The 11,584-nt window shown below is 32.5% G+C and overlaps 1 protein-coding gene and 1 long non-coding RNA gene across 7 annotated transcripts in view; one reads left to right on the top strand and one right to left on the bottom strand.

Moving 5' to 3' along the window:
• LOC117176015 (CCR4-NOT transcription complex subunit 10) overlaps positions 1-10,523 on the bottom strand; it is a 266,901-nt gene extending 256,378 nt beyond the window's left edge. For 2 of the 6 annotated variants that reach the window (XM_033365966.1, XM_033365960.1), the window contains exons 1-2: positions 10,443-10,506; positions 10,302-10,352 (exon numbers count right to left, since the gene is read on the bottom strand). In XM_033365966.1, the coding sequence (XP_033221857.1) occupies positions 10,302-10,352; positions 10,443-10,505 (114 nt within the window). In that variant the 5' untranslated portion in view covers position 10,506. Of the gene's footprint in view, positions 1-10,301 lie in introns of all 6 variants that reach the window. The other 4 variants (XM_033365962.1, XM_033365961.1, XM_033365964.1 and 1 more) reach the window with 3 other exon arrangements.
• Positions 10,097-10,661, top strand: LOC117176017. The gene is made up of 2 exons (XR_004467565.1): positions 10,097-10,276; positions 10,489-10,661. It is a non-coding gene; the product is annotated as an uncharacterized LOC117176017 (long non-coding RNA).
• The last annotated feature ends 923 nt before the right edge of the window (positions 10,662-11,584 follow it).

The raw sequence follows: 11,584 nt of genomic DNA, 5'->3' as shown, positions 1-11,584 counted from the left end.
TCATATCTAATTTATATGGAAACAGTTATTTGTTTATTCCAGGTGGCCCAGATTCTGTCCCTGCTTTAAAAGGTAATGCACTATTGGACTTTTTACAAAAATTAGATGACGTAAATCCAACCGCTGCCATTTTAAACATCATAGAACCATTTGCTTCAGCCAGAATAGTTGAAGATTTTGGTAATATGCCAATGAGCTTACTTAGTCAGTACAGGGAAGAATTTGAGTCCATTTCATTGCATGACCTTCGAAATGTAGACGTTGATCTAACAGTCACAAAAGAAGAGCAATTGTGCGGAAGCGAAAAAAACCAGAACCAATTAAGTATGGGAAAACTCATGAAAGTATTGCCAGAAACGAATAAGAGAAATTCATGAAAACACGTCATGATAACGTGGAAATTAAGGAAACAGGTTTTATCATATCCTTAGAGACTCCGGAGGTAGGAGCCACTCCTGACGGCTTGGTAACATGCGATTGCCGTGGTTCGGGCTGTATAGAAATAAAGTGCCCATTTGTATTAAAAGATGTAAATGACACTCTGGACAAATTTGTGGACAAGAAAGGATCGTGTTTGATCAGAGATGGTAATAAATACAGTTTGTCAAGTCGCACAGTTACTACAGTCAAGTTATTTTACAAATGTGCGTAACAAAACTTGCGTATTGTGAATTTATTGTGTGGTCGAAACAATTTTTGTACATCGAAAGAATCGTTTATGACGATGTATTCTGTAAGGAAAAATTAGAAAAAGCCTTACAATTTCATCGAAAGGTTATCCTTCCAGAATTATTAGGAAGATGGTACACACAACAAATAAACGACGTAGCCTTTGAGGTACAACTTTGGTGTGACTGTAATTAACCTGAGAATGGACAAGAAATGATTCAATGTGGAAATGTTAGTTGCCCTATTGTCTGGTTTCATTTATCCTGCGTCAAACTAGCCGATGTTCCTAATATGTTCTGATTCTGCAAAACGTGCTCTGCTCACATAATAAATAACCCGAGGGTGTCTGATGTGTGATCCAAGGAAATCCGGGAATAGTCTTTGATTATATTTTTAAGACGGGAAGTGCATTCCATTTTATTACTTGTTAAAAACATTTAAGACATTCTTATATTACAATCATTATGGATCGTCACTTATTCCCATTTTTCCATCTATTTTCAGAATTCATCACCATCTCTTCAACTTTTCACAATTGATCAAGTTAAATCTTTTGAATTATATGATAATTCAGTCATTTCCGGTTTTAACAAACTTTTCCGGATAGTGAATGAAAATATTTTTATGTAATGCTTCCAACATTTGTTGAATGTATTAAAATCTATTGAATTATTTAAAAATCCTTTAAAAAGAAACTTTAAAATCCCGTCAACTCCCTAATAATTTCCAAAAAACACTTGAATTCTTAAAAATCCTGTAAGAATTTTGAAAATCCTGAAACTACTCCGATTTTTTAAAAATCCCTTTAATTTCTTTTAAATCATTTTAAAACTTCTGAAATTCACCGAAATTGACTAAAATTAAGTACAATCTCTTAAAATCATTTAAATTTCTTAAAAATCTCTTGAAAATCTTTTAATTTTTTGTAACCCCTTGAAATATTCAAATTCATTTAAATCATTTTGGATAACTTTTTAATGACTCGCTTTACATTCTTTAAAATCATTGAAACTGTTTTCAAGTCTTATAAAATAAATTTCAAATCCTTATTCCTTTTTGAATTATAGAAAAAAATCTTGGAAATCCCTAAAGTCACTTCAAATTTCTTTAAAATCATTCAATTTTTCTGCATTCTTTTAGAATTACTTCACTTTGAATTCTTCAGAAATTTAATGAGCCTACTTAAAATCATTTGCAATATTTTAAAATCCTCTAAATCTCATTACCCACGGACTAAAAATGTCTTGAAATCTTATGAAAACCCTGAAACTTGTTTGGAACCTATTTCTCACCTATTTATTTTTATTAAAAAATCACGTTTCGCCTTTTTTAGGGACAAGGGAAATTAGTTGCAAGAAAGAATATAAAATATTAAGGTTAAATATTTAAAATATGAAAAAATAATAGTGCTCAAATTAATAATACAAACAGTATTCAACAAAATTAATTGCATGCCATGCTCAAGACACAATAGGAGGATTTAAGTTGTACAAAGCGACACAAACACGAAGAACTTTGTCAACTTCTTTCATTCTCCCTTGGGCTGTTGCTAACATTTTAATGGACAATGTTCCAGCCAAAATTCTGTATTTTTGCCCTAGAGAACCAATGACACGCTCTACGTGAATTCTGACATGAGCGATTTGCATTGTTCCTTCAAGTTCTACCGGATGTAGCTGTGATTTCCCTGAAATTAAAAAAAAGTTTATATTATATTTAAAAATAATATAATGATTTTACCTTTAATAAAGGCAGGAATTTTTAGTTCTGCTTGTATTTTTTAAGCGAATCTTCAATTCGAAAACCTCTATCTGCCAATACGACGTCGAATGGTGACAACAGATCTAAAAGTCCACAGTCTTCAGTAATTCCTTTATCGCTAATGCGATCACCATAAACTTTTGATATAAACGAAATTGTTCCTTGAGGCGTGATACCAATGAGAACTTTCACAGTTTTATGGCGTTTGTAACTGGACCAACACTGTGCAGCAGTGTACAAATTTGAAGGACTTTCCATATAAATCTCGAAACAATCAATAATTACAGCTACTTTGTCACCAAAAAAACTCTCCTTAAAGATCGATGGCATCGTTTTTTTCAACGTCTCCCTAGTTGGACAATAAACTAGTCCTTCGAAAATCTCATACAATAAATCTAAGCTTCTGTAAAAGTAACTGGAAGCCGTACTGGGATGAACGTCAAACCTAGTCACTCAACAGAAATGCATTCATATTATAGACATTGTAAAAATTTATATTGTGAAATACCTACGAATCACTACCTGTCCGCTAAGTATTTAAAATCTAGGTCAAATATCAATTTCATGAGGGTCAGGATAAGTTGTTGGAAGGTGGAGAGTTGTCTATTGCTATGAGTTAGCAAATACGGATCAGTCAAAGTGTGGATAAGGAAAAGGGTGTTGGAACTATGAAGGCCAGTTAAATACTTAGTCCTATCATCGTTGTCCTTAGACGCAGCTTCGGATAAACTAAGTACATTTAGCTTACTTCGCATGTGAATTAGGGGGGAATTCGTGGAACTGTAACGAAGTTCGATTAGTTGAAACAGATGTACTAATATACAAGGCTTCTTTAAAATCTTGCCATTCAAAAGTTGTTCCTGCTTCTTTGGTGCGAGGAATATTCTCGTGACTTTCATGTGTGTGCAAATTTACAATATCTGCAACGGCCAATAAATATGTCTGATCTTTCTCATCAACTCTTTCATCTAGGGAAACTATTTCATTGGTTTCGATTCTTATGTTAGGTAACATGTTTGTCATCAAACTCTGCGTCTGCAATTTCTTTCTCTATGATGACTTGAAAGGCATCAAAAGTCTGTAAGAAATTAATCATCACTGAAATTATAGACATTAAATTGTTGAGAAATGTATTTAATAAATATGCTAAATATTAATTTTTTTCAAATTAAGCGTATAAACTCTTGTCTCTGTCTCAGCATGCGTTATTTGAACCAGAAAATCGTATTTTAACAGCAGTAAGTATATTCTGAATTAGAATTTTTTAATTTTATTCAATGTTATTAAGAATAATAAAAGAAAAGAAGAAGTAACATCTTTTATTGGATTTAAGGGGGAAAAATTACAAAAAGATCAGTTTTTATTATAGTTTTAAATTCAAGCTTTCTTTATGTTGATTCCATCAGATATTTAAAACCAATCAACTCTCAAATGAACTGTCAAGATTGCTTGGTTGAGATTTCCATTAAATTTTTAAATTTTATTAATTTTTTTAAAGATACAATCAATTCTTGGCAATATTAAAGATAAAAGTGTAAATAGAGTTAATAATTCCTTAATAATTAACTTCAAATTCAATTCTGCTTTTTAATTAATATTAGCATAACATATAAATATTCCCAACAAGTTTTCTATTACAATTTTCCTGAAAAGAACGCCTAAAAGGCCTCGAAACATATTGGACTCTGGTAGTATAAATACTAAACAAGTGAGAGAGACTGGTGATTGGGTGGTATCCCTTCTTTTTTAAATTGTAATATATCTGTCTCTACCGAGCCGTTTTACAATGTCGTTTGAAAACATATTTCTTCAGTATTCGTTTTTTTTTACAGTTTCTTAAGGAACATTATTCTTTTTAAATTTATGTGGCTTTAAAAAATGTACTTTCGGATATTTTCATTAATGTTATTGCAGAAGAATATAGTTTTAAACTTACATATAATTTTCAATTTCCATCACGATATTCTAAAAAAAAATTGTATGCAATACGTACCCTCCTTTTTACTCTTTCGTATCTTTCTAAATCAGAAGTTCTTTTAATTGCACAACCAATATTATAACCCAAATTTTGATATGGTGCCCAAGCAGGATGGTTTCTGTCTTTATGATGAGCAGGTCGTCCTACAATTTATTTTATGCCCTAAAAATACTGTTATTTTTTTTTTAGATTAAAGATATAAGAAAATTAAGATATACGTAAACATTATTTTAGATATACATGCATTCGCTGGCTCGAAAATTAATATTGCATTTATATACGCAAAAAATGTATGTAAACCAATTTATTTAATATATAAACTGCCAAAAACAACACAGGTTGAACTAAAAACTTTTAAAGCGTCATTTATGACTGACCACTCCTTCAAAAATTGTAGAAGGTAATCTTACTTTTGTATTAATAATTTATGCTTTGAATATTGAAATATTTTACTTCTTACGAAGTGTCTAACTTCTACAAGAATACAAATTTAATGACAGAAACTTCACAATTTACGAGTACAGCGCTCACTGGCTTAACGTCTTTTATACTTGAAAATCTCTATGTCACAACATGCTCTATTATAATAAAGTTTCGAACTTACCGGAAGTAAAATGTTTAGAACAAATTCGTCCATTTTTCAGTTCACTTTTAGAGAAATCACCTTTTAAAGCTATTATCCAAGCACTTCGTCTCTCGTCAACAATGATTTTCAACTCATTCAATTTATTTTGTCCAGCCAAAGCCGAAAATCGAAAAAACGATAATCCTACATTGCCGAAAAGACTCTTGCAACCTACCACGACGTAATTTTGAGGCATTTTCAATGAAAAATCCCTTCTCAACAAATGGAAAAGACTTATGACTTATAACTCGCCGGCAATTGAGGTTATAACCTCAATTACGACACATTATAATTTTTCGCAATGGATTGCCTAATCGCACACTTTCCAATTTGCCATCAATAATTAAAGAAATGGCTTTTCTATTTTAAAAACAAAGCTTTATCACGATTTTTGACTTACTTTCGTCTCCAAAAAATAATTTTAGCTAAACTCCTATCTAAACAATGCTTTACAGTCCACCAAGTGGCATAGCCATATAGATTTTGACGTTACCGACCGAGTGTAACTTCATGTTAGAATACTCTATTCTAGAAGTAAGATTCCGCCAAGTACACATCAACCTTGTGGGACCATTAAATAGTAGCAACGGTATGCCATATGTGTTGAAATACCTCCAGCGATTTAAATTCCTAATATTTTCTATGAAACTGTTACCAAAGCTTTCGTTCACGGCTAGATTTCATGTATCGGATGTTCTGAAATCATTTCTACTGATCGAGGAACTTGATTTCAATGAAATCTTCTGTTCGGCTTACGAACAATGGTCAAAATCCATGTTATACAGGCTACTATGTATCATCCTCAAACTAATTGGATAATCGAACGACTTCATCGACCTTTAAAAACAGCGTTAAAATGTCAACCGAACCAACGCTGGACTGAAACTTGTGTATGAAACTCAGCTACATTGCAGTTCATAAATGCAGTTTCATAGAAAAAATTATTAAACTGCAAACATATCTTAATTTAAAATCATCTCCCATACTAATTGAAAATGAATCAACACCAAAACCTGAAACTTATCGTACAAAATTTTAAAGAAAAGTTTGATTTGTAGATTTTTGTTCATAAAACTCACTGAAGGGGAAGTATATGTAACGGCAGCAAGACTCTTTTCTAATGTTTACCAATCTGCCTTTTGTCAAGTAGCCTGCCAAACATCTAATTTTTTATTTTGATTGATTTGTGTTAGTATAATAAATCGACTTTAACACTAGTGTTATCAATTTTTTTCTAGCCTGATATTAAAAGTAAATTAGGTTATATGCATTATCATGAATTTTTAATAATGAATGATTTTAATGAAAAGAATTGTTTTTCATATCCATTTTCAATTCCGCGCCAACTGCGGCCGACCAGTGCATAGCCATTGGTGTCAGAAACCGGATATGTCTGACATGCGCAGTAGCTATTTCTGTGTAGTTTTAGGTTATGTAACGTCAAAGATATCCACGTTCTGACACCACTGTGCGCGGCCCTAAGGCAAACGCAACAGTTCAGTCCTGTGGCTTACATCCCCGATCTTCACGTATTAGGTATTTTCACTTCAACCAATAGCTAACTTCACTTTGTTAAAAGCTGAGGGAGGAAACAATGGATCAAATGCATGGAACAAAACTTTATTTCTGTAATATCTTTGTAATTATTAATCATTATTATAATTTTATTGTTTCATTAAATAGTAATTAAAAAATGAAAACTATTTTTCAAATACACTTATATAGAAAAAATTAGCTTTTACAAAAATATTGGCAGAATAGGGCAAAAATGAACTGAATCCCATGCATTTGGTCCCTTGCTTTCCCCTCAGCCATCTACGAAGTGAAGCTGACTGGTGGCTGAAGTGAAAATACCTTATTGGGTATTTTCACTTCATTCATCAGCCTGATGGGAAAACAAGGGACCAAATGCATGCGATTCGGTCCACTTTTGACCTATTTTGCTAACATCTTCGTAAAAACTAATTTTCTCTATATAATTATATTTAAGAAAGTTTTAATTTTGTTAATTACTATTTAATGAAATAGTAAAATGATAATAATATTTATTGATTACAAAGATATTACAGGAATAAAGTTTTGTTTCAGGTATTTGGTTCGTTCTTTACCTCTCAGCTTTCACAAACGTGAAGTTAGCTGATTGAAGTGAAAATACCTAATTAGGCATTATCACTTCATCGTCAGCTAAATTCACTTCGTTGAATGCTGAGGGAAAAACAATGTACCAAACGCATGGGAGAAAACTTTAATTTTGTGTTATCTTCGTAATGAATAACAATAACTATCATTTTATTATGTCAATAAATAGTTCTTAACAAATAAAAACTATTTTTCAAATACAATTATATAGAAAACATTTCTTTTTTTTTACGAAGATATTAGCAAAATAGGGCAAAAATGGAACGCATCCCATGCATTGGATCAAGGGGGTGATTCGCCATGCAAATGCACTGAGTCAGTTTTGTGAAGGACGACAGAAGATGAAACACTGTTACCACTAGCGCCAAGCCCTATATTTGAATGACAGCTGATAAGAAACATGGGAGATGTAGTATTTTTCTCAGTTTTTGTAATATTTTGAACATCTATAGATATTTTAAAAACTGTGAGGTTGAATTAAGCCAAGATTGACTGTTTCTAGAATTAAAAAAAAATATCGAGGATTAAAAAATAGACTATAAAAATACCGGAAATGTCTTTTTAAGGATTTTAATATTCAAGCAGAGTAAACTGGTAGAATATAAAGAATACCACTTCAACGTTTAAAGAAAATAAACTTAAAATTCTAAAATTTAAATATAAATAATAGTTTTTCTATTTTTAATTACTTGAATGATTCTAATGCATTATTACATTATAAGAAAAATACACAAAAAATTATAATTTTTAATATTTAGTATATTGTATTAATCGTCAAGACAGTGAGAAGATTATATGTATGAAAGCTATTAAGTTTACTGTACATTCAGTCGCGTATTTATTTGAAAATCGGATTAAAATATGGAGATATGAATTAAATAAGGGCTAGACATCGATTTATAGATCCGAACTGTCGAGCAGGGTACGAGTCAACCCGTTCAAACGGAGTAAAATGTTTTTCTCCGTTCCTAAAAATGAGGTTGACCATTAGCAGCATGTAATTAACCGTGATTAAAATGATTTTATTGTTAAACCTGGACAGGCAGTGTGAGAAGATCACTTATTAAAGGAACAGATAATTTGGAAAAGGGTAGTTTTAGCTCCTGATTGAACGGTTATGACGGTAAATATTACGTTTTGTTTACACCGATGTCCTTTAACTTAAAACAACCGAATGGCTCTGACGGTTTCGTGTGTACATTGATTTTTAAATTTTGAGATAGTCTTTTTGTTGCCGAAATTTTAGATTATTTTGATAGTGTGTAAAATTATAGTTTTATTAGTTTTCGAAGTTTTAAAAATATTGTAAGACCCTTACTATCTTTAAGAAAAATCTAAAAATAACATTAACAACAGTTTTTAATTATCGGAGAGTTTCGGTACTTATTTACAATTACATTTATTTATTTATAAATGCAAGCATTAAACTATATTATAATTGTAAAATAATTATTCTATTGCAGTCATAATGGTAAAAGAAACCTAAATTAAAACTAGGGGTTTTGCCATCTCAATTTCCGAACTGCCCTGATCATTGTTTGAAGACTGACTTTTTTATTAGACATTTCAGAATTTAGGATTATCATACCATTATGACTGCAAAAAATAATACCGTTACAATTTTTATTTACTTTAATAATTGAATTTATTAATAAATTAATGTAATTGTACATAAATGTTGAAACTCAGCGATTAAAATATGAAAATCAATCTTCCCTGCCGAAAAGAATCTTCGAGTATATACTAAAAATTCTTTAGGTCAAAGAAGCTCAGAGAAATTCTCCGCAGGCACTCAGGTAGATATTTTTAAAAGTCCAGGAAGCTCGTTTAAATGGTCTGAAGGCTTTAAAATATCCTTTCCGAAAATGAAATAAGAATACGATCATAAATAACAAGCAAATGGAATGAGATGCGTCAAAAAAGACAACATTTTTGAATTCAACTAGAAAATTGTATATCAGTATATAAGTTATAATTATAAATAAGTATAATGAGAAAATTCATCAATTAAAAAAAAGTGTTAATAATTTGAAGAGAAATTTAAAAAGGGAGAGCGGATTATCCACGACCAACTACTGTAAATAACTCTGCCCACCCGGTACGTGACGAATACGAAAGGAACATTATATTACCGTAGCACCACTCTTAAAACGACCACTAAAAGGATCTTGAAAAGGACCCCAATCTCTCAAACTATCTCAGAGACTATTTTGTTTCAAATCGACTTTGTTTATAGGCTCAAATGGGCAAAGCTATTTCGCTAAAGAAAAATCAGAGGTTTCTTTCGGTAGGGTTGTCATGAAATCGTCAGACACACTCGATTATTTTAGGTTAAAGGACATCAGTGTAAAGAAATCGTAATAATTACCGCAATAACCGTTCCATCAGGAGCTAAAACTTCCCTTTTCCAACTGATCTGATCCTTTAAAAAGTTATCTGCACACACTATGTATCCAGGTTTCACAATGAAATCCTTTTTAGCACGCTTAATTGCTTGTTGTCAACTTTCAACCTCAATTTTTGGAACGCATAAAGAAACTTTTTTTACACCACTTGAGCGGACTCAGTCGTACCAGAGATGAGGTGGTCGTACCCTAGTTTACAGTTCGGAGCTATACATCGATGTCCATTCATTTTTATTACATATTTATCTGTAAATGCATCAAATACGCCAAAAAGACGATAGAGTTATGACATTTCACAAGTTTTTACATGCAAAATAATAACAGACAACGGGCAGACCGGGCGTCGCTGCGGTGGAGCCAATATTTGAAGACTCGCCGCTCTTCACAAAACTGACTCACGCCTTTAATGCGAAAGCGAAAATCGTGTCACCCCCTGATTGGATCCATTGTTTTCCAATCAGCAATCACCGAAGTGAAGTTCCCTAGTTATTGAAGTGAAAATACCTAAATCGCGTACTTACAAATTAAATTCGGCTGACTAGACGATTTATGACGATTACCTTCGAACTTTCCGTAGTCAGATATTTGAAATAATTAGAAATGGACAAATATAACTTAGACATAATTAAACTGTGGATATTAAAAGTTAATTTGCAATTCACAGCCTGCAATGTTTTTAAATACACATCGTATTATGAGGTTAGGAAAATTTTATTATATTTACCACTTTCATAGAGAAAATATGAGTTAAATATTTCGATCCGTGCGCCTCAAACTTTAAAACCAACAATTTTCTTTAAGAAACATAAATATAAACTACGAAAACTATGCCATTAAAATTGTTTTAAATATGCGCACAACTCACGATTTTGTCATTCCATACTGCAGTCCAAAATCGAGTATTCTTGCAGCGGGACCTTGATACCATGATCCAACATCATGCCATGACAGTGATGCCAGGGTTGGCACCCTGTGCTACTGCGCTTGCGTTAGGGACGCGGTTTGGTTAGCCGTGATTGGCGCGCAACTCAAAATTAATTTAGAAAACTATTTTTGTAATTTAAATAAATAATTATTGAAAAAATTCACAAGACTGTATATGAATTTCCTACCTTTTGATTTCTGGCAAAATCAATTATAACACATATATTCTATAAATAACAGATTATTTTTATTGAATTACAAAGACCAACTTAAATTTTACAAAAAATTTAATTTAAGGCCATGTGACGAGAGGGGCACGTGACAAAACCTGGTCCCCCGTTTTTCTTTCCCAACTTAGGTCTAAACAAAATGAGGTGTCGCTTTGAAAGCTTGGGAAATGAAAGAGGAAGTCAGGTAAATGTCTCATTTTGGGCGAGTGACCCAGTTTGTGCGAATGCTCACATACTGTAGGTGAATCCGTTGTAATCTTAAAGTTTATGACACCAGTAATAGTTAATTCACATTCTAGAATAGATTAAAGATATTTTTGCTATAGGTTTTATAGTTATTTTATTACGTATTCGTGTTCTTTAAACGTTATATAGCCACGCATTTCGCCATCTGTGGCCGATCGAGCATAACATTACTCTCTGCTTTTTAGTTTGGGGCATGGACATAGGAAAGGAAACACGGGACTAGGCATGCCATCAAAACTTGATCGAGCGGGGTTGAATCCACGGGGGGGGGGGAGAATTCCATGAGTGGGGAGAGCCGCCATCTTACGATGTGCCACTTGATTATGCCCACGAGCATTTTTGCCGACAAACTGTGCATGAAAATATAAACATGTGGGCGCTTCCATGTTTGTCGCGGGACATCAAAAGGTGGCGGACCTCCCCCCTCATTGCATCAACCCCGCAATGACATGTCTAGTCCCTTGTTTCCTATGTCCATGGTTCGGGAGTTGACAGTCTGCGTAGTTTTTCGTTTCAACAGCGCTCCAAAATTTTTGTGGCGCGAATATTTGATTGAAAAGTAAGTATTAATTATAAGTTTTTCGAATGTGTTCTTCAATATAACTGA

Source organism: Belonocnema kinseyi, chromosome 7 (genome assembly GCF_010883055.1).
Source record: "Belonocnema kinseyi isolate 2016_QV_RU_SX_M_011 chromosome 7, B_treatae_v1, whole genome shotgun sequence".
Lineage (NCBI taxonomy): Eukaryota > Metazoa > Arthropoda > Insecta > Hymenoptera > Cynipidae > Belonocnema > Belonocnema kinseyi.
The sequence above is the reverse complement of the archived record's forward strand: the minus strand, read 5'-3'. Positions and strand labels throughout refer to the sequence as shown.